The 24,094-nt window shown below is 33.0% G+C and overlaps 2 protein-coding genes across 4 annotated transcripts; one reads left to right on the top strand and one right to left on the bottom strand.

Moving 5' to 3' along the window:
• Window positions 1-1,686: 1,686 nt before the first annotated feature.
• LOC128181435 (uncharacterized) lies at window positions 1,687-11,095 on the top strand. Of its 3 annotated transcripts, XM_052849833.1 has the most exons (3): window positions 1,690-1,883; window positions 4,717-4,849; window positions 10,127-11,095. In XM_052849833.1, the coding sequence occupies exon 3, from the start codon at window positions 10,129-10,131 to the stop codon at window positions 10,651-10,653; it is 525 nt and encodes a 174-aa protein (XP_052705793.1). In that variant the 5' UTR covers window positions 1,690-1,883; window positions 4,717-4,849; window positions 10,127-10,128; the 3' UTR covers window positions 10,654-11,095. The 3 variants fall into 3 exon arrangements, with proteins under 3 accessions (XP_052705794.1, XP_052705793.1, XP_052705795.1); XM_052849834.1 differs by lacking the exon at window positions 4,717-4,849 and having other exon boundaries at window positions 1,687-1,883; XM_052849835.1 differs by lacking the exons at window positions 1,690-1,883; window positions 4,717-4,849 and adding an exon at window positions 9,894-10,000.
• Window positions 11,096-13,437: 2,342 nt separating this feature from the next.
• LOC128181340 (uncharacterized) lies at window positions 13,438-20,859 on the bottom strand. Its single transcript, XM_052849705.1, has 5 exons — window positions 20,675-20,859; window positions 19,471-19,625; window positions 14,805-14,951; window positions 13,761-14,003; window positions 13,438-13,562 (listed from the first exon to the last, which is right to left on the bottom strand). Exons 2-5 carry the CDS (start codon window positions 19,619-19,621, stop codon window positions 13,540-13,542), a joined length of 564 nt encoding a protein of 187 aa, XP_052705665.1. The 5' UTR covers window positions 19,622-19,625; window positions 20,675-20,859; the 3' UTR covers window positions 13,438-13,539.
• Between the last annotated feature and the right edge of the window lie 3,235 nt (window positions 20,860-24,094).

Genomic DNA, 24,094 nt, shown 5'->3' on the forward strand with positions numbered 1-24,094 from the left:
CTAGTAATGTATATTAACAGCAATACACTCACATCGTCGGAAGATCTGTGTTTATGACCAATGGCATTATAAGAACGAGTTTACGTATAAACACAAAAAGTAAATCAGAAAAAAAAATTGACGACGAAAAAGTATTTCTTTTGATAAAAATTTCGCCCCAACCTGATGAAAGCTTTCCACAAATCATTTGTATATATGTCTCTAGATTAAAATATTCCATTTTCTACTTTAACGATTCTAGGCACGCTAAATAATTGTCACTAATGGTAGCAAAAAGTATGAAACAAGTCTGCGCATTCCAGGCATTGATCAGTTGAAAGTGGTTTCTAATCTGGTTGAAACAGATACATGCCACCAAAGAAATTGGGCCTACTTAACAGAAAATTACCAGAGCGTAACCACCAACACGTAAAGCTTTTATTGTTTTCGTTCGTGTGATATTCTTACTTTCACTTTCCTCGTCTGGATACAAAAGCAGTCACTTCCGTTTTGGGGGAGTGGATAAGAAAAAAAGTAAATGGCCGTAAAATATAAAAACGGTATTGTACCGATACCCCCTTTTTCTGAATAAAGATAAAAACAAAGTTAATCACTTTTTCAATTTTCATTTTCATATTTAGTAATTGAATAAAGATGAATTGTGGGAGGGTGTGAAAAGGTTGCTTTTTTGTTTCTCTTTTCTGGAAGACTATCAGAAACATCTTTCACAAGCCAATGGTTTTCGGTACACTTCGCTGAGGTGGGAGGAAAAACTTTAGCTTGGAATGTTGCAAACAATAAGATTAAACCGGGATCTGTATTTTTGTTTTGCACAGAAAGCGACTTTGTCCTATCATAAATAACATCACGCGATTCCAAAACAAATTCGTTGTTCACAATATGAAATAAACAAACACATTTCAGGAAGTACAAAACATATAAGTTGAAATTTTCCTATAGTTCAATTTTTTTTTTAATCTTTATATTTTGTTTTGTGGAATAAAATCTATAAATATGTAAAATTTGCGCACATCGCCTCAAACCTACCTTTATATGGAACTCATTTCGGTGGAGTGTAAAATGAAATAGTCATTGACAGAATTTGCACTGCGGATAAGTTACTTTTTAAGATATTACAAATGTTTGTACTGCTATTTGTATAGGAGCTGGGTACCTTTTTTAAAATTACGTTCACCTAGCTTTAAACAAATATTTGAAATGCATTTCATGATTAAATATTGAACAATTTAAATACTTTAAATAAAAAATCAGTGCAAGTATGATGAACTTTCATCCATATTGAGATCACAAAGCGTCCATTACCTCCTTAAATGAACGCATTACCATAACAAATTAAAGTGAACAGAATCAAGTTAAAAAAAAAACAAACCAAAAAAAAAACCCCACTAAAAATCATAAAATGACTAGAGGATATAAGGAAATAAATCTTCTTTTAGGAATACAGTTTTAAGGCATTCGGAATGTATTCAAAGACAGACTATAGGAGAAAAGACTACTAGTACTAGTATACTGCAAGATCCTTAATTACCATTGATTGTCAGAAAACTGGATCGAATGCTAATTCTCTAGAACACGACATTAACATATACATATTTATATACAACAACACCTCCGCCCTTGGCCGATAAAAATGAAAAATCCAGCCTCATTTTTTTCTCAGAATACTGATAAATGAACAAGAGCACTTGTTGAATCTGGCACCAATGATGGTACTGAGACTAACGTAGACTTGGAGCCGTACTTATAAAGTTTTAGCTGGTGATCTTGAGGACTAGTCCCCCTGAGTCGTTCTTGAAGCTCGTTATACAAGCATAACGTGATGTACAGGTGGGGATCTTTCTGATAAAGAGCGACTAGAGGAGACATTGATTAATCTAATTAAGGTAAGTTCATGTGTTTTAAAGCATTTTATGGCCATCATGTTTGAATATCTTTCAAAGGGGGAGAAGAAGCGGTTAGTTTTTTGTTGTAAATTAAAAAATAAATTGGTATCTCTATCCTTGCATCGGTTAACGTTTGCTTGTATAGTATTTATTTATGATTGAGGCGCGTGGATATGGGTTGCAAGACACTTCCTTAGGAGCGAAAAATGATTTGTAAACGCTGCATTTTTTCATGCATAAAATTTTCTTTGCAACACCCACCTAGCCTTTGAAATATATTCCAAAACACATAATTTTTTTTAAATTCAGTTTCATGTATAATTTGAATTTTAATGCTAGCTTGAACAGGGCAAATCGGATTTTGGAATGAAGTGATTTCTATTTACCGCATAATGAATAATTACCATACTAGTACTTATAAATGTAAAAGATACAGTTTCTAAATTAACTATGCCGTTGCCATGTTGTAAATTTGAATTTACCTGGGGCAGTAAATACAAAATTAACAACATGACATTATCATTATGAAGAGAAGATTTTTGTGAAATAATGATTCGCGTACGAATGAAGGTAAAATACATATTAAACTAACTACAGTTGTTCACATGTATATTCTTCAAGCAACTTTCAAAACACAGATTGTATTCAGATATCTATATGTGAATCGTTCTTATTGTAAACTTTGCAAAATAGCATCGAGTAATCATCATTACAATATGATTTACGTATGGTATAGGTATTGGTATAGTATTTCGTCCACTACATGTATAGTCCATGTACAACTATTCTTAAACTAAGGAAACTGAGACATAAAGCATTTAACAAACCTTATTTCACAAACGAGAATCGCAGCGCAATTTGTGCATGCAATGGCTCCGTTTGTAATATTTGATTTTCTCGATGAAGATCGCTATCAAGACTAAGTTATCAATGAGTTGATACATAATTTGCGTAGTGTGGGTAAATCGGCCCACTTTTTAATAGAGTCCTATATTAATTGTTCCGGTATTAATTTAGCATCAATACACAGAATAAAAATATTCCACTATGGACCAATTTGACATCAGAAAAGGGAATTTCTTTCATGTGCACTAGGGAATTCTTGACATATAAAAAACGTAATATAGAACCAATTATAAATGGCGTTCATACATGAATAACCTTAAACGAATGTGTTTTAATTTCGTACATTCTGTTCTAAGAATATACACACGTACCAAATACCAAGGTCGTAAAATGCAATCCCCTTTCCGTCTATAGCTATTTGATATTCTAAATATCATATCATAATATACGTCGGTGAGTTTAAGCTGCTAAGTGCTGAAGAGATCTTGACCTTGGAAATGGAAATCTTAAATCCCTTTTTCATCTTTTACCGATCTTGCGATATTGTCATTCCTTAATGGCGAATTCATTCGTTTGCTAGATGAAAATACAGGTATTTCTATAGAATTAAAAAAAAAACCAAGAAAAACAAGAGGCATTTGTTTCATTCTTCCGAGATATCATTGGCAGCTTTGTAATCTATATATTTTCCTTGTTCACAAATTTCATTGTGGGTGGAAATAGTTGAGTTTACTAAACATCACCGAGAAGTTAATCCATTGGTCAAGGAATACATGTGTTCTTTTTAATCTCAAAAGAAACTACAACCCCCCCCCCCCAAAAAAAACCCCCCCCCCCCAAAAAAATCCGGCTTCCTTGCTATTGTTCATATCATTACGCCGTAACTTAAATATCATAACTCGATTTGATACATGTGCGAATATGTACATTATCATTATCAAAATCGCATATGATGACATGAAAAAGATTTGAATATTAACCACGTCTTGTACGGAAATAAAATTCCCGGAACCGTTCGAAACCGGGGTTTGTCTGGAATGGTCTTCTTGCAAATTGCAGTGCGTTATATTTTAAGGACTTTGCTTCCTATGTATTTAATTTCATTGTTTGAGGAATAATTCTGGAAAAGCACAGTGTATCACGGCTTTGTTGAGACCAAACAGTAACAAGATGAACCGGTTTACTCCGATGAAAGATCTTGTATTTTTCAGTGGCAACTTCTCCATACTTTACCCATTTTGAAATTTTAATCATTTTACGATACATTGGAGAGGGGTAAAAGATATCGAGATTATTCTTTGGTTAAAAAAAAAGTATAAAAAGTACAAGCGTTTTTTTTTTAAATATCCCGAACAACGAACAAAACCCGATTTTTGACAAAAACTGGGTTAAAGCTTCTTGCGTATAAATGTATTGGCGAAAATGCCACTGATTATCAAAGATTAGAATACAGAGAGATGACTCTGATTTATGACGCAAAAATATTTAGAATAACGGGTTGCATTCAGTTAAAGCCATAGAAAAATTCGCCGTTTAATAGCTGTTTGATGAAATTGCTATTAACAAAATTAACAAGAATAGCCCCAAAAAGTTTGCTTCCATGGCAACTAAAACTCAAAATGCACGGATTAAAGAAAAATCATAAATCGATTTTGATTATATAAAGAGAATGAATTTTTAAAAAAAGTCAAGAAGCTTTTAAGGAAATACATTGGACTGAACCGCCTTTATCTGACCAAAGGCCAAACGCGTAGTAGTCGATGATCATACGCAGTCTTGCAAAATTTATGCGTTTAACTTTACTCAGTTTCTCGATTTAGTCATTTGTAGCTTGTTTCGGTGAGTTGGTCAACAAAAGTGCCCTATTTCTGTCCACTTAGTATGCCATCCCCCAAACTTAACTGTGGTGATTGAATTTTCTGCACGCCCTGGAAGATTTATATGGGAAGCTATCCAGCTTTATTTACTGACGTAGCCACTGTCTTAGCTTCAGGTGAGTCGAGATAGCTACACGGGGAAACCGGCTCCTGACATGGTGACAATATAAAAAAAAACCTAGAAAATACCCCAGAGAGAAGCAGTATTACTGAAAGAACCTGGACATAACGAAACCCATCGTTGTAAGTTTTATTTTTAATTCGAATTTTGAAAACTTTGCTTTAAAAAAAAAATAATTTTTTGTGCTTGCTACTTTGAAAGCTATAAAAGTTTTTTTTAAATTCTATATGATGAAAAATGAAATTCAGATAGAAATGAATAAAATAGAATCCAGGCAAAAAGTTTATAATATCAACGATCGGGGATTTTATGTCATTTTTGTTTAATATAGTAAAATTCAATGTCATTCGAAAATTCAGTCGAAAATTCAACTTTACAAATGTTTGATATGTTTTCGCATTTGACAAATTGAATGCACATAGAGTGATTAGTTTACGATTTCTTTACTGAAAGGAGTTCTTTTGTCTTAATATACTAGTATTAGAGTATCCTTTGAATCAAATTCCGTTTCAATAAGAATGCTCTACGAGCAAAACTCTGTGTTTGCTATTGACTCTAATTAATGCTTAAGAAATATTGGATTCGTTCTCATATTCAATTAACATTTTAGAAATTTAATTAAGAAGGCGATGTGACTCTTTGATGCTTAGAAAAAGTGCCAAACTGGTATTACATAATATAATTTATTATTTAGAAAATGAAATTTAAAAGGTCTTTAGAATATCGTCAAGTTAATTTTCAATTGCTGTGCAAATGCCATTTCATATCGAAAGTTCCGCGGTTTAATTAAACATAATCAAAATGATATGATAGTAGTTTCACATTTTGGATAATGTTATTATATCTTCTATATACAGGTGTATAATTTTCGTGACAATCGATCTAATGGGTTTATAAGTATTTTACCTTCATAACAGCTGTTTTCAGTTTGAGTTCTTTCATCTTAACTTTTTGGTTTAATTTTTTACAATTAGGTCTATGCACAACACAAATCTGGTTGCGTTTTTGTGCAATGACATTGTGGCCATCGAGTGGGTTTTTTATTCGTCACATGATATGCTCTGATTTTCATCTTCGTTCTTTAATCGTGAACCAAAATTTGATTTTCAGAAATATTGCCAATTTTAGTTTCACAATGGCCTCTGTTAAATAAATCTTTATTAAAAACGTTATTGTTTCCCTATTCAATCTCATTACGATGAACAATATTAAAAGAATATTTTTATCTCATAGTTCCATATGTACTTTCATTAAATCATTCAATATTGCAATAATACAATGTCGGTAAAAAGATGAGAAAAGTTTCGAGGGATACTCTCTGTTTTCTTTGTATATTAAAGCATGTTTTACGTTCAAATTTTAAAAATGTACCTTCTTGGTGGAAGCACAAAGACAAATGTGTTACACTCAGGGAAATAGGTTCATTCTCAGTTCCTATCAACGCCCATACACGGTCTAGGCCTTCAATTATTTTGAATTTTAGCCCCAATGTTAACCTTATGATGATTTTGGTACGAGAAAAAAAAATATATATTGATTTGAATGAGATTTGTGTGGGGGTTTATATTATAGGCTCAAAAACAACAGCTATGACTTTTTCTAGCATAGCCACCTTTTATAACTCCTATTGCGAGGAAGTCGCCAGAAAGTATTGGGGAGTCGCCTCCGGTATATTGGGGAGTCGATTTTCTCCCCTTAATAGATCTATACGGTATTAAATAAAAGCAGATCGTGGCTTTTGGCGACTCTCCAGTATTAGAGGTTGCATACGGGGAATAGTTAGAGAGTTGGAATGGATTGGAGTTTGGGCTTTGTTCTGGCCGCTACCGCACTTATACATTGGCAACCGATAAAAAAAACCCCACTATAAATGATTGAATTTTAAATGAATATCAACTGAAACAGGAAGAGTTGAATATAGCATATTTGTTCGACTTTGGTACAGTCATGTTCCTTCTGGCATTAAACGAGGTATTAACAACCATTGTCAAATAGTATACTAGGTTTTGTTGAATTTTTGTTGATGACAATGAAATATCCCATTTTTTGAGATTCCGTTGCGTTTATGCCTTCCCAGATGACACATGTTCTAAAGACTGGATAAAAAGCAACCGCAAGATTAAACTACCCTAACAAAACATTACAGCACCAGTCCGTTAGAAAACCTTGATTTCATGATTATTGGAATTAAACTAGAGTATAGTTAATTGCTTTAAGCAATGCTAAAAGATTACCACGTCGAACTTTTCCATTTCCCAAATGGTGTCCTTTGGAACCGGTTCCTTGATACTAGTAGGCATTGTTTTCACGGTTACTGGAAACGTCCAAGATTTGTACCGCGACTGAGCTAATTTCTTTGCATAAAATGAGTTGTCGGTTGCTTAGATCAGTCTCAGAATATGCACCGTAGTATAACTGTTACTTTCGTGGTTGCTGGGGTCGGCGCTATATGCTTTGGCTGCTTCTGGTTGATGTCATCATTAGGATTAGGATATTTAAAGAATACTTTGTAGTGTATTTTGCTTTCATGAATGCTCGGGTCTGGCCATGGTATAGATACTAGTATCATGATAAAATGATATCTTGACTACTGGTCAGTCTAAGACTAGGGATTATTTAATGGTTGCTTGGGGCAGATAAATTTACCTTGAGCTTACACTATTTATTATGTTGCATCAATGATTGTTTGGTTCAGTCACGAGGAATATGTTTTTTTCATGGTTTCTTGAATCGTCTCAAGTTTACAAAAAAAAATTCTTTTGTGGTTTCTCGTTTCTCTTCATGGTATGAATATTGCTCTTCTGGTTGCTGTCATCAGTTAGGGTTGCGTGAAACACGGTGTGGCATACAGGAGCAAGACCTCTTACAGAGAGCTGAATGGCCGTGGCCATTTATAGGTTGTATTTAACTCCTTTGGAACAAGAGTTATGTATAAAGTTATGAAAAGATAGTGAAAATTTAAGCCAAAATTCGCTAATTGAAAATATTTTTATTTTTTTTTATTTCACAACTGTAACCATTTTAACAAGGCCTTGGACTTTCAGTAGGACGTAACTATCTATTTCTTGCGTCAAAAGAACGTTAAAATGACGCTGGTTTCAAGCGAAATATACACCGATTGTGTAGTCTTTGCTAAAAAGCCAGACACATCTTGTTGATTTCAAAGTGCCAAGACCGAGTGGTCAGCAATGAAATAGACAGGCCTACGTCACATTGCCGATTGACACAACTACCCAAAGTCCAAGCTCTTGTTAAAATGGTTCTAAAATTAAGAAGATACTTATTGAAACCAGCCAAAACGTATTAATTATGCTATTGCACTTACATTGTATAATATACATATATATGATATGTTCGTAAAGGTAGTGCATGTTAATTCCATTTTGATGGCAATCTTTAAGCTTGAAAGTAAAAGAAACGTGTAAAGAATTCTTGTACATGTAGGTGAAAAAAAATACAATCTGTTTATATCTGAAATGAGTACACAAATGCAATGAAAAGTGTTATTTCATCATGATTATGTAAACACATCAACAAAAATAGGTTAATCTTTGTAATTTGTTGGATAATCGATGTTTTTCAACACATTTTTGTAACAAAAAAGCTGCTTTCTGTTAACTGTTTTCCTTTTTCTGAATGATATTCCATGCTGTTTTGAGGATTTCTTGCGTGCTTTGTCTAATGACATCTTTCGCACTATATGAGTACATCGATAAACATTTAACGGTTAAAGTTCTGCTTTGCTACTCAGAAACCGCCTAAGCACAATTATAAAAGTTCCATATTTTCGAATTTTGTTTTGAGTTGATTTTTTAAATTTTGGATTTGAATTTACCTTCTGTCTGGATTGAGGGAAACATTTTGTTTGATTTACGGCTAACACATATATTTCTGCCGTCCAAAATTTGGAGCGAAAAAATTAGATGCTATTTTCAAAGTACTTTAAACACATTTTACTAAAATAAGCTTGCCCTAAAAATCAATCTTGACAAATGTCTTTAATTTCTTGGATGAAGTACTGTATATTTAAAAAAAAAACATACCCTGAGAGCCTTAAGAACTCCATTTGTAGTTTTTTCACATGAAGATCGATTTTTTTCCCTATTAAACAAATTAATGAGCAGTAAACTCTGATTCAAGACCTAATTAACTGGCAGCCATCATCATCATTAATCATTAATTTTCGTAAGACAACGACGTATAACTGTTGATTTTTAAAATCCAAGTCTGATACAGTTTCATTTATATCCAAATAGGCGTCGAGATTTTTCTATAAAACAAAGTGGAAAAAAACCCCATTAAAAATGGGATTTTTTTTTAAAATTTCAATTTTTATGCTGCAGATTGGGAAAGCAACTACCCATTTCTGCTTCAAACCAGAGCAAATTATAGTTTATGCTTTGATTAACACTTTTAAAATCTAAAATTGACGGAAGGCAAAGAAGTGAATTAAGCGGTCACACCTTAAAAGAAATCGTAAATATATGATTTTGATTGTCCGCCTTTATAATATTGTAGTTTTGGCTAATTAGGATCTACATGGATGTATTAGTAGTTCTGAGATGTTTTTGATGTTAATCATCAGGAAGATATTGGAAGAATTGGAGGATATTCGTACTTTTTAATAACTTCACTTTTTTTCCCTCAAAAAATGCGTTCCTTCTTTTCTGCATGATACACTTGTACTGACATTATTATGATATTTTACTAATTTGGACAAGGTTTTGCTTCCTTTACCTTTAGAAATGTTGTAATTGATATGAAGCCAAACTGCCATGTTGAGATTCCTATAGTGACTGAGTATATTTTTTTCTGGTCTATAATTTTGATCGTTTCAATTCATTTACAAAGGAGTGAAAAGTTCTGATGAAATCCAATTCATGATGAATTATTTATTTTCCTTAAATCCAAAGGATTTAACTCTAAAGCTTAAGGCTGTTTTGTCTTTTGAATATGGTCAGAGTTCTTCGATATTGCCGATTACAAATAAAGGGGAGATGCATATTTAATCAGTCAATCCTTATTGTAAGCAATGAAGAGGCAGCTTCGCATATTGATAAGAGAACAGATACAATATGAAAAAGAAATATTTATTCCCCAAGTAAAAAATACCCCTGTGTGGTTACTCTATATAATTTACATCTGCGGCCTATGGAATGTATAATTTCGATTAAATCTGGACTGGAGACATTTGATATTTGTGCTTCGTTGGTGGAGCATTTGATATATTTTCTGTGAGTTTCTGTATTACAAAAATAGCTGATTTATTGCTGGTAAGACGGGACTTCCATTATTTTATGCATTTTGTTCTTGTCCTACAAGCTAAAAACGTTTATAAGTATTATTTATTTACTTAATATTCTCATTTTCTCTTTTAACATTTTTTCGAAATTTTTCAGAAATGGAGAAAATGCTGTTTGCTGTCCTACTTTCGATCTGTACCGGGTCCGTAGTTTCCATCGAAGAATTTCCAAAATGGGGAATTCCACAAAACGACAACAAAATTCGAGACATTTTAACTAAAATTGCCGATGAGACTTTCCACAATGATCTCGCCAAAAACTCGGAACTCTTTGGTGAAGCTCGACCCCCTCCAAACAACGCTGACGTCATTTTGTTAATCGGAAGTCTGATGGAGAAAAGACCCATGACTCTCTGTGGAATCTTGTGGAATACGAGGGACGACGACAGTTTGAACGAGTGTGTCGCTTTTCTCATGAAGCTGAGAAACGAAATGGTGGTGAGCAAAGAACAAAAGCGGCAAAGCAGCTACAAGTTTAACTCGAGCGGCTGGAGACGGAAAAAGCGGGACACCCATAGTGATGACGCCGGAAGCAACAATTTATCCAGAGAAGAAATTATGAATGTGATTCAACAAATTCTCAAAGTTAAGAAAAGGCGAAAATTTCAGGCCTCGGGGTGGTAAATGGAAATGAAATCGGTCTGACGTTCAGACTTTCAATTCCTTTGACCCAAGGACAGCTTGAAATAAAAACGGAATTTTACATTTTGAAGAAAAACTCGAAACTTTATAAACTGGTGCAGATTTGAACTTGTTGGTGCATACTAGTATTAACGTTTGATTAGGATGCATTTGTCGACATACAATTCTCTTTTTTTCTCCAGCATCTTATATAACTTTCCTTTATTGAACTTTGCTGTTTGCTACAGAAAAAAACAGTGCTTTCGGTGAATCTAAGCATTTGCCTTTTCATAGGTTTAAAAATCAACAATTTTTTTTTTTAATTCTCTGAGTGTCTGTCTTCTTCTACACGTATTTAGTGATTCTGTGTTTTATATACTATTCCATGTTTTCTTGCATTTGAATAATCAGATTTAATAAAGAGAGTTATTTTGCTTAACTTCAATATATCTATGATTTCTGAGGAGCGTTGAAGTACGTACAGGATGCGTATTGATACGTTTGAGAGACGGATGATGCCTAAAGCAGGTTTTCAGTACTCTGTTAATTAAATTTCCTTATTTTACCTTTGAGCTGAGTACAAAAAAATAGTACTATTATTTAAAATACTGTAAGTGCAAAACAAAGTTAGGAAACTCACCTGACGATTGACGCCAATACAAGGAGGATAACTGTACCAACAAGATGTCAAGACTTAAATAGTCGAGAATATTTTATGCTTTCATTTTGGTCCATATATTCGTTTCTGAGTGAGGGTACCTCAGGGTAAGTACATATCAAATTAAGTTTAAAAAGTTTAATTCAAGATTTAATTTTTGACAGCTTTTCTCACATTTGTTTTCGCCGAATCAGGCAGACAATTTTACCCGCTATATACGTTAAGGATGGACGAGACGTTCCTCAGTTTTATATAATTTTCCTTTATATTTCATTCCTTGTTTATTAACATTTAAACCTGTTAATTCTTTAAAATAGCACACAAAATGCATTTAAATGCTTATAAGTAAAGTCATACTATACATTTTTAATTGAACACTTTATATCTAAATAAAAAAAATCATATTTCATAAAAAAAAATAATTATGAAATTACGAAGTGGAAATCTTCACATTAAACGGCAAATGCATGTAATTATAACGTTTGCAAAATTAGATAAATTCATAAATTGGCTTAGACAATTTTGTGGAATATACAGTATACCTTTTATATTGATGTCCGGGTTTTTTTTTTTTTAGCTTTTAGCTTCAAATATTGTTTTGACGTATGGTCATACGGTATATTTCTGTATTTTTCTCTCTCCAGTAATAACAAGAGACACGTGGGACTCATCGCTTACCTGAGCAGCAACGTTTAAAATCTTACTTTTCTCTGACACAGATAGCTTAGGATATTTATTACCAAAAATAGATCGCAAAAACATATTAAAAGAAGAGGCCAATAGGACGCATTGCTCACCTGAGCATCAATGTTAGAATATGATCTTACTTTGAATTAAGAACCTTCGGATATCGATTACAATTTAAAAAAAAATTGTTGTACATGTATACACAATTTACAGCAAATATTTTTGTTTATACATGTATGTCTTTATATAAAACACTCAGATTATAACAACTTTTTGATGAAAATAGGTTAAAGTAAAATACTAGTAGACTTACGAGTAATACCAGTATAAGCTTGTGTAACACTTTGGTAAACAATAATTCGTGATTGAATTTTTGCAATTCTTGTAACATTTTTTACAAGTTCTTGCCTCTGTGCTCTTAAAAAAAATGTTTAACTCCCAAAATAGAAGTAGCTTCTTACTGATCCCTTGTTTCAAGTGAAATATGCATAGATTGCGTAGTCTTACATGTAGCTCAAAAGCCAGACAAATCTTTCAAAGAGCCATGGCTGAGTGCCCAATGATGAAATAGACAGGCCTGCGTCACATTGCTGTTTGACACAACTACCCAAAGTCCAAACTCATGTTAAAATGGTTCTATTGATGAATCCAAGTTTGTTTCAGCCATGAACCCTCATTGTCATTTTAAACTGAGAAATAGTTACATCCTACCGAAAGTCCAAGCTCTTGTCAAAATGGTTCGATAAAAAAGCTTATGTAAAAAATATTTTTTGATATAAAATTATTTAGTTATTTGGTTCATGAGAAGATAGTAAAGCTCCTCTCCCTATTATCACTCTTTCTTAATCATCTCCCCCAAGAAAGTTATCTGGCCCTTTATACGAATTAATTTATATCAAAGAATGCTTTGAGCCAAGTTTAGTTGAAATTAGCCCAGTGATTCTAGTGGAAGATACAAATGTTATTGTTACGACATCGAAATAATGACTAAAATTAATATCAGAAAAGCTCAGTGTATAAATATTGCTAAATCTTTTATGCTGCCTTAAATAATTATGATAAAGTGACTGACTTTTATTTTTATTTAATCCAGATACCGTCTACTAAGCGTTCCTTCTGCTGTGCGATATTAATAACTCTTTAAAACGCACTGAAGTTTAACGTTTAAATAACGTCTATTGAATTGCTGTATCCTTCTTCAGACTGCAATTCAGTTACATGGAGGATAATTCGAAGAAATCAGACATCTCTATCGGAAATTCATAAAACATGACCATGTGTTTTCTTGGTTATATCTCTTTCTCTTCTAACCGTACATGTCAAACAAAAGATTTTATATTAAAAAAATTCTCAGCCAAAGATTTTTTTTTCATATGTATGCAATAAAATTTAAAATTTGACCTTCCTATCTACATCTGACATTTATCGATAAATCGTAGCACTTGAAGTCGGTACTGGTTTATTTTCAAGCAATTTTTACAAACCACAAGCTACAGTATATGCAAAAGTTCAACCAGCGTTGGAATCAAAAGGTTCTCATCTCATCACATCACAACAGAAGAATATTCTGCAATATTATGTGTAAATAATAACAATTAGTCTCTTAATAGATTTAAATTATTGCAGAGAGAGAGAGAGAGAGAGAGAGAGAGAGAGAGAGAGAGAGAGAGAGAGAGAGAGATTGAGAGAGATTTATGAATTCTCCTTTGAAACATAATAAAAGCAGACAAATGAATTTTCTCATATACATGTACACTTTGAATACCTTTCCAGTTGAGTTTCCCGTCGCCGTTGATGTCCCCAGTCATATAGAACAGATCCACGGTTTCTGCGGCCTGTTTGGGGGTCATGCCGATGTTCATGGCGATCGTGAGCAGCTCGTCCCTGGACACCAGACCGTCTCTGTTGGAGTCCTCCAGCTGGAACCACTCCTTGGCCTTGTTGAGGCTGTATGTAGGAGACAGAACCTCCGCCACGTAATCCGGAACAAAGTCGATGACTCCGTTACCTGCCCATTGTAAAGGGTTAAAAAAATATCATGACATTTTCACCGTTTAGGAATATGGTAATTCGGAACACCTCGGGCTTTTCATGGTTTCTGCCAAAGTCTCGAGGTTGAAAATGTTTCATAGATCGACTTTCAATTGAAAAAAAAAAAGAAATAAGAAAAATCTAATATATAAATTAAATTCACTGATCGTTTAAGCACAGTTAAAGTGATATTGATGTCAACTGAATACATACATATTCGAAGAGATAAAAGTGTAAAAGTCGTTCTCTGTACAGTACAGTGTACATGGAAAATATAATATATTATTGATGTTGAATATAAATACTAATACCACGTTCATTTTACTGGTCTTTTACTAATTAACAATTTTTAATTGTCAATGAGTCCATGGACTCATTGACAATTAAAAATTGTTAATTAGTAAAAGACATACTTATTCTTATCTTAAGCAAATCAAACATTATCAATCTCAAACCAACTTGTAATATCTGGATAAAATTAAATGAATTCTTCTACAAAAGGACTTTTACTTTGTCCTCGTTACATTTTAAAGGAAAATGCTCAATACACCATATGCTGGTATCTTATCCCGTAGAGTTACATTGATAAAAATGAATATTTCAAATTCCAATTTTTAAAAAAATCAATAACAGGTGAAATCAGAAAAAGAATGTTTCCAATGCGCATGACATTAACAACAATAATATTTTAAAAAGAATTCACTTTCTTGAAAAAAATCATTGCTGGAGTTATGTTTCCTGGCAATAAGTTATTTATAGCCTTGCAGTTTTTCATCACCATTTACGTCCCGGCGAGCTATAAACCTCTCCACTTCTGAGTCTTTAATGACAGGGTTGTATTTGGCTAGATATCTCTTCACTTCCTCAAACGTAGCTTTCCCGTCTTGATTTTTGTCCACAGAGTCGTAAAATTGAGCCTGAAAAACTTAAATCAAGCAAAAGAACTTTCAAAAGCATATTCATTTCCCCCTTCAGAATGTCATATCGTTACAAATGCAATTTCGGAAAGAAAATTGGTTTTAGAAATTTATTTTCATAAAAAAATGCTTAAAGAGGATTGAATTTTTTGCTTTAATAGAATGAGGAAGAAATCGCTGCTGTGAACTCAATTTCAAAAGAAATTCATGATTTTATTTCATCACTTGCTAACCTTGTCATTATCTTTTTACCTGTAAATTTTTGCATGTGAAATTATATTTTTGCATAACATACGTCAATTTGATTCGTTTGAATTTGCTGAAATTTTATATCAGATAACAAGGTCATATACTTTATGTGACAATTAAAGTTTTGTTTCTATACACATTTATATACTGTCTACACAGCCAGATCACTTACAAAATCAAAGTACCGAAGAACTGACGGGAGTTGATTTTATCGATGGTTATTTATTTTAAAATCAGTGATATGTTATTTTGCATGACAAGTACAGGTAGTTTCTAATCTGTACTTGAATTACGCACATTTTTATAATATGAATTTTCCGACTTTTTCGACACAAGGATGTTGATAAATCCCCTTATGAATCATGTTAAGTAATATTTAAAGATAGAATATATTCAATCAAACTATGTATCAGTGATAGAAATATTTCTGGAAAATTTATGGATCCAAGCAATATTGAACTCTCGTCTCGTTCAACCAAACGCTCGACTGTCGCCGTTAATCTCCGACAAGCAAGAGAGACTCTCTGCTTGTCGGAGAATTACGGAGACAGCCGAACGTCGAGTTGAACGAGACTTTATTGAACTCTGGCGTAAGAATACATACAACTACAAAAAATATATAAATTGTTCGTACCATTTAAAATTTGACTATTTTAAAGGTATTTATAAATATGTTTCCTTGAAAAACAATGCTTTAGCATACATTATTTCGGATTTATCAAATATTCTCAAGAACTAATTCTTGTCAGCGGCGATGATTTGTGATTTGGTCCAAACACTGTTTCACTTTCGGTTTTTCAGAGTAACTGCATAGGAGAGTTGATTAAAATCAACTCCCCAAAAAATCGTTAATAACACATTAGGGAAAACTTGCTTTCAAAAATTTATAATTGTTTATTGTTATTCAAGAACTTTATTTTTGCGGACTATTTTGGGGTCAATCGATCGATAGAGAAATTTGCACGGGCTGACGACACTTCTTTTGGCTATTTCGATATGATAACTTTCTAAACTGTATTCATTTGACGTAATTTTTTTCGCTTCTTATTAATAATAACTTCATCATTAGAAAATAATCCATTAACCGTTGATGTTGCATGGTTATTTTTTTCCATGACGTCCCCGCTCCCTTTCGAGTATGTTTGAACCACCAAAGAAAGCGTTTTATGAATTACTAGTACCTGTATAAAACGGTACTCAAGCATGTAACTTTAATCTGCCTACGAACACTGCACAATAGATTTTACGTGTTATTCATTTTTCTACCGGATTCTTTCTTTGAATTTTATGTACGGACAGTATTTCTTTTAAAACTATTTTTGGGGGTTTTGCACTTGATTGTAATGAGGTGTAAGTGTATCTAGTGCAGATGCATCGATATCTATAATTTCTGTGCTAAAAGCGCATTTTTCAATGTGACGTCATCGTTTCAATCGATACTCACTTCATTTTGTACTTGTAGTGTATGGCCTTAATATAATTTCACATCTTAGAATGCGCTTAATCTAAATAGATTATTACCACTATTATTATTAAGGGGTAACGCCGGTTTTATATTTTTTCTGCAATGCTACAGAGAAAGCATTTATTAATTAAAGATGTACAGTTTATCTTGTTTCATTTTGACATGTTCCCTAACTCGATGACATAGTCATTCAAAAAAATACCAGTATTAAAGGAACAAATTTTTATTTTGGATATAAATAATCTACTGCTGATTATTTTAGATATTGTATATCTCTCTCTCACGAGGTGGCCTTCCCCTTAATATTAACATTTTCCAGTGTATTTTTCTTTGATAAAACTACGAATCGACTTTTAATGTATAAAGTCCAATACATTTCATCATTGACAATTTTTATATTAAATGGTACACTTTTTAAAAATTATATAAAATGGATCATTCTTTGAATATTAAGAGGTGATCAGTTTATACGGTAGGGCTTTGTTTGATTTAATTACCGACCCGTATTTGATCACCTCATAATACTAAGAATGATTACTTTTTCATTAAACATTCTATTGCAAAAGAGAAATAATTCACATATTTTTTAAAACCATCTATACAAAAAATCCCAATCTAAATTTAATGACATTTTTATTGGTCTTGATTTATTATTAGTCAATTAATTAATTTGTGGTTAATTTTTGGTTTATATTCTAAAATTTTAAAATCCTACAAATCTGTAATTTCCATTCATTATGTAAAACGCTACTGTATGGATATGAATTCTCGTTATTCGCAATCAAATGACCTATAATCAAATGACGTACACAATTATACATGTTCTTACAGAACACTTCTTAAAAAAGCAAATTCATATCAAGGAAATAATAAAATTATCCACGCGCGTTAATTATTTGTGGATTTAACGGGAAATATTACACGTAACAGTGAGATATAATACGAACATACGTAACAGATGGAAATTTTATGTGCATGTGGTCACAGGTACCACGAGATAATTCCTAGCTGGAAAAGGTCAGATTCCGTTAATGAGAGAGTTTTTCTCGCGTCATCCTGTTTGATTAAAAAAAATCCGGTCAAATAAACTCATATCATCCAAAGCTCAACATAACAGTGTTAATTATATTAACATTACAAAGGTTTTTTTTTTTGGTTATGCACACGTGATGTTCTTTTCTATCATATCCACTTAAACGCGAGGAATTAATATCTGCATATTTTCGCAAATGTTCGAACCTTACACCTTTATTTGTCTGAAAGTGGTGAACTAAATTAAAGAATAATAAAATTCTGACAGTGGTGAACTTAATTAAAGAAAGATAAAATTCTGACAGTGGTGAACTAAGTTAAAAACAGATAAAATTCTGACAGTGGTGAACTAAATTAAAGAAAGATTAAATTCTGACAGTGAACTAAATCAAAGAAAGATAAAATTCTGACAGTAGTGAACTAAATTAAAGAAAGATAAAATTCTGACAGTGGTGAACTTAATTAAAGAAAGATAAAACTCGGCATTAGCGAGTTTTTACTGTCACGATTTGGTGCAAATGGTGGAATCGCGAAATTGGTATCTTCGTTAGCCAAGTGCTCATCCACCCAAAGGGTAGATGAGAATAACGAATCAGACACTTGAATTGGCTAGCGAGGATGCGAAATCAAGGTATTCGAGTAAAATAAGGAATCTACAGTACAAGGCTGAACGCATCTATACATATGCAACCTACTTTGCAAAGAGTCATAAAACGTGCATATTCTGTGCAATTTTTTACTAGATGACGTCACTAATGCCATTAGACAGGTGCTCCCTGGTTTCAACTTTGGTCTCTACAAGACGTTTTATAGATGCACGCATCCTTAAACGAAGAATCAATTTTGCCCCAATATATCTTATTAGTTCATTTCTCCATTAGAAAGTAAAAGCGGGCCACTAATTGGTACAGACCTGTGGGGTAATTTCAGCAAATCTTGGAAACGATGCCTGCTGTCGTGTTTTTCTAAGGCATTTTATAATAACGATTTCCTGTGTTTCTTTCTCTTTTAAAGGAATAATTATGAGTATATTGTAAAAAAAAATAGTATTACTCTTGAATTCTGTTTATGGAGAAATTTGTTTATGGTTTTTGTCATGTTGTAAATTTTAAATGTCCTGGGTGGGTGTAAATACAAAATTTACAACATGACAACGTTGTCATGTTGTAAATTTTGTCTTTACACACACCCAGTAAATTCAAAATTTACAACATGACAGTTTTATGATTTGTTATATTATATATTCAAATATAAATTATAATATTTTCTTCTTTAAAAAAAAAAATAGTTTTGCATTCATTGTTATTTCTCATCATGGACGAAATATAAACAGCAGTTTTTATGTCGGAGATTTTTATTGTAGAACAACTACATGCAGATTAATGTCAGAACAGCTATTATGGGGCTTGATAGTATTGTCGTCCTGTGCAAAATTAAGTTCAATATTTATTCTGTTACACGAATTGTACCTGCCATTCATTTACTTAATTGTTATGTCTATCATTATAATTATCTTATTTACATCTCGTTTTAAGTTTGATACAATACTATGAAGCCGAAATATACAGCTGATATTGCACTAACAGAAAATGTCTTAATCCTGGCGTTCCTTTCTTTTGTTCTATGCCAATAAATGGCGGCGTTAATTTCTCATTATTATGACATTTTATCTAATGTAATTCACGATGTCTGCATGTCTTCGATTTCTCCGGAACTCTGAAGACATTTACACGTAAATTAACGTTTAAGGCCATTGGCCGCCTGCGCCATTTGTTGATTACCTTCTAGCTGCTGAATGCTCGCACAACTCTCGTACGCCCCGTGATTTCGTTTCTTGAGGGACCTTGGGTTGTGAGCATTGTGGTTGGGGAAGGCGAGAAAGCATTTACAACTGCAGATGGTGGCGACAATCCAAATTAATATTTTCATCATGTTTCTAGAAGAAAAATGAGATAATCAGAATTTGTTAGATTCTAGTTCTCAGCAGTGCAATCCTTTTTTTGGGGTTAAAATCAATTATCTTTTTTTATACTTCTTTTAAATATGATTTATGGTTGTTTTGGTATAATTTGTAGTTTTAAAAACTAGTTTCTTCATTCAATATTTAAAAAATAATTTGAGAAAAACGAAGGAAAATAACGTTACCAAACCAAATAAACAGATAAAGAGCAATGAACAGATCCAAGTGGTGAAATTGCCTTCATCGCAATTACAGATTCAACCATCAAGCAATTACATGTATTTGCATTGCATACCAGTCTGTCCTGATCCAGGAAAGTGACGATTTGTAATCGCAAAGCCTTGATTTTAATCAAACTTTGTAGTGGTCGATTATCAGACACATATTGCTTATCAATGTCCTTTTATAGGTTAGAGTACTCAAAGGAGAGTAAACATGTACTGATATTGTAATTATTTGAAATTATATGTAAAATCGAGAGAAAACGTGTATGAATATTGTAATTACAATGTATATGAAATTACAATCAAGCAACCATTGAATTTTTACAGTAATCATACAAAATCAAGAGTTTGCAATTATGAAGCATTGATTTTAATCCAACTTTGACGTGCCTGATTATCAGAAACATATTTGAAGTAACATAAGAATTCGTGTTTTTGAAGGATTTGGTTACGAATAAATTATCGCTAGTTTGTAAAGAAATTTTAATACAGTATTTTATTTCCTTTAGTTAATATTTCAACGGTGTCTAATTCAAGACAACTTGCAACAGAATAATGAGCAGTGCTGATGCTTTTAAATATTATCGTTTGCTCGTTTACTTTCATTTAAAAGACATACAAAGTCCTGATTATAAATGGAATATTTTTTACGTACACAAAAGTTTCCTAACAATGCTATTCAATTTATATAAGAAACAAAAAATGTAGAGAAGCATTTTTATACAAAGGAAAAGAATAAAATTGCATGCGCACATGTAAACGCGCCAATTGCATTGAAATGAAATGAGTTTTCAAACTTACCTCGCAATAGAATATGCAAAAGATTGTGCTACACTGCCTTAAATTACCCCCTGTCTCCTAACACAGGCTATTTCCAAGTAAATTGAAGACGTTTCCTCAGTCTCTATTTGTACATCTAGTCGTGAGAAGGTTTTATCCAATCCGAGTTGTCTGTTCGGCTCCCCACGTGTCGCAATCTAGCAGCTAATATAAAGCTTTGATTCAACTCGGAGCTTATAGCAAATTAATTAATATTTGGACTTTTCCTAGAAATCTAATCAGACAATCTTGCAGAATTCGCGACCGTTATCAAAAGTGTGAAACATTCATGCAGAATCGAAGTGAGAGAGAGAGAGAGAGATCTGGTAAAATTAGGAAGAGCAGATATTGCCGCCCACATTTGCAAGTTTCTCCCGATATAGCTTAAATTCTATAAGTCAATTTACAACTTTAATGCTTTTTCCTTTTGACACGGTCAAATGAAGCCATATTTGTAACGAAGACAAAAAAGGTCTTCGAACGATTACCTCGGTAGATTCTGCAATTTTCCTAAATAAATCAAATTAGCGGGAAAAAAATAAAGCCATTATTTGGACTTGAATGCCTTCCGCGCGGTCTTCTACCGTCTTGTCCAGATTAATCTGAATTGGCATCACTATCACTCAAACGTCCCGGAGGCAAGTCGCATAAAACACATACGTTCAAATTTACGTATGTTATGAACTTTATTTGCTTAGGTATGGAAACCAATGCAAAGGCATGGTTTAACAACAAGCAAATTGTGTTTTTAAACATCGGAAATTATTAGCACTCTTGAAATCATGGAGTGAATGAAACATTACTTTTCGTATATAATCTTATACATGTATTGTGAGCATTGCATCTTTTTTATCTCACTTCAACGAAGACGAAGGCATCGTTTACATCGAAACGATAATGGTACGCCCTTCTTTGAAATTATAGTTTTTTTTTTAAGCTATGTAGACATAGTATAGTACTGGTGAGCCAATTTTTTTTCTCATCAGTCCACTTTTGTATGAAATATCGTATTGCCGTTGGGCGTGTTCATTTAATCCAATTTTAATCAGTTTTGTCAGGATTTTTAATACAGGGAAAATTTAGACAGTGGATATAAATTCAATTAAAAACGCAGTCGAGGTGAAATCATTCAAAACACTGTATTTTTTTAACTGAATTTCTTGGCACATTAAAATGTATTTAAAGATGAAATTACTTTGATAAACCGTCATAGATTCTTTACGATGTATCTTTTTTACATTGCTTCGGGAGTATTTTAATCCCCCAAATACCAAGAATGGGCTTTATTGACCAGAACTGACAGTCAAATGCATTTTATGTTCAGAGCCAGTGATTCGTCTCTTGACGGATGAAACGAAGAAAATTAAGTAACACCAAAGAAACAATGATTTCAGAGATACTTGAAAAGGTCAGAATTTGTTCCAAAAGTCGATTAAAGCAAATAAAGAAACGCATAATTTTCTGCAGAGGTCTCCCCGAGACGCTTGGCTATCAACGCTGAATCCCAGATAAGGAGTTAGTTTATATGGATCAGATAGGTTTTATTTATTGAAGGCCTTGCCCTTCCCTCCTCCTGTAAAGAAGGCCGGATGATAAGCAAATTACCCAACGGATCCACCTTAATTTTTTTTAAATGGTTTGTTAAGCTATAAAGAAAGAAAACTAAAATTTAAAATGTTTCCCTCGAACTTGACACGGAACTCTTTTTCTTAAGAAGATTCATTTAGTCCAAAAATGTCCACGACCATCGAGCCCTCTTAATATATTTCAAAAATTGTTGGGTCGATGTCAATACAAATAAGGGTCAAGGTCATTGATAAGAGGTGAAAGGTCAACGCCAGAGCATCCATCATTCATAATTTGAACTAATACAGTTCTTTCTGTCTCTTATGAATGCAATATACATGTACATACTAGTATATGTCAATGCTATTTTTCAACACGCCGTAAGGAAGTTACTCGTTTGTATTGTAATAAGAGTTTGTATTACATAATATGCATGTAGAATTGAAAACAGAATTAATTCATTGATTTATAAAGGTTTTAAAACAGGTTTTTTTATTGGTTTTAGAATTTACGACGTAAAGGCACATAACATTAGCACGCAACATAGTTTGCCAACAACATAAAATAAGGTGAAGTCGTGGACCTACAAGGGCTACAGAACTCATTTGATTTCGTTCCTTTCTGATGATGATCTGATGTTACTGGAGTTCCTGAAATATTCGATCTTTTATATGCAAATTTTTACGCAAACGTTGGTATATTTTTTTCTGTAATAGCAATGTTTACGACTTTACAAAACATAATGTGTGTGTCCAAAGAAAGCATTTTATTGTTTAATTTACACATATTTGCGTAAATGATTTTTCATATATACATACCTTTTAATAGGGTTGTGCGGCCATCTTGTACATTTGAGGATAAGAATGTTAACATTTCTTGAACTGGCTTGTTTCTTGCCGAAACTGACCAAAACTGTTGCCAAAAGATATAAAAGCAATAAATGTTGTTTTGTATGCAAATCATGCATATACAAGAACAGGACGACTTAAGGGGGATGGGCAACCATTTTGTACATTTGAGGATAAGAATGTAAACATTTCTTGAACTGGTTTGTTTTTGCCCGAAACTGGCTAAAAATGTTGCCAATAGATATGAAAGCAATAAATATGAATTCCTACGTTCATTTAAACCTTTTTCTCAACAAACGGTGGTAGAGAGGAAACCAATAAACCCCCTTCATATTTTTTCAGATTTTTAAATCTTCATAATAAGTCTGTAGCTGCGCAGTTCGTCAGCTGTTCTGAATGATTAAAAAGACATTGTCTTCAATCTGATTAAAATCAGTTCCTCGATCTGATTTTAATCAGATTGGCAATGTCTTGTTCTTGTTTGCAAACTATTCAAACAAAATGACATGTAGGACTGCATATTTATTGCTTTATATCTTTTTGCGACATATTTGGATCAAGAAAAAACATTAATACTTCGTGAAAATACATGTATAAGGGTAAATACTAGTACATGTATAAAAGAGAGTTAGCGTTTTTTTTCGAATTCAAGCATTATGTTATCTATGTGGACAGGGAAATGCCACAAAGGGGTATTGTGGTGTGGTGAGGGTGGTGGTGTGGTGGTGAAGAGAGAGAGAGAGAGAGAGAGAGAGAGGGGGGGTGGTGGGTTTGAGTTGTATATAGTGTTGCTCCGGTGAGCGATGTGGCACATGGACCTTTTGTTTCAATACATGGGTAGTCAACCCATGATTTGTAATCCAGATGATAGAAGACACCCTGGGTGTGAGAAATGGAGAAGTAACTGGAGTTTACTGACCGACATTGAGACAGAGACGCTGGGGGAGGGGGGGGGGGGGGTCTTGTCGGCGCAGTATGTATGTACATG

This window comes from Crassostrea angulata, chromosome 4 (assembly GCF_025612915.1).
Source record: "Crassostrea angulata isolate pt1a10 chromosome 4, ASM2561291v2, whole genome shotgun sequence".
Taxonomy (NCBI): domain Eukaryota; kingdom Metazoa; phylum Mollusca; class Bivalvia; order Ostreida; family Ostreidae; genus Magallana; species Magallana angulata.

What these genes read in the sequence shown, in the direction of transcription:
- LOC128181435 (XM_052849834.1), top strand. Translation starts at nt 10,129, where the DNA reads ATGGAGAAAATGCTGTTTGCTGTCCTACTTTCGATCTGTACCGGGTCC.
- LOC128181340 (XM_052849705.1), bottom strand. Translation starts at nt 19,621, where the DNA reads ATGATGAAAATATTAATTTGGATTGTCGCCACCATCTGCAGTTGTAAA. An exon ending in AGCTCGCCGGGACGTAAATG is followed by an intron (nt 14,004 to 14,804) that starts GTGATGAAAAAC and finishes TACAATGGGCAG; the next exon opens with GTAACGGAGTCATCGACTTT. An exon ending in CGGGAAACTCAACTGGAAAG is followed by an intron (nt 13,563 to 13,760) that starts GTATTCAAAGTG and finishes ATAATATTGCAG; the next exon opens with AATATTCTTCTGTTGTGATG.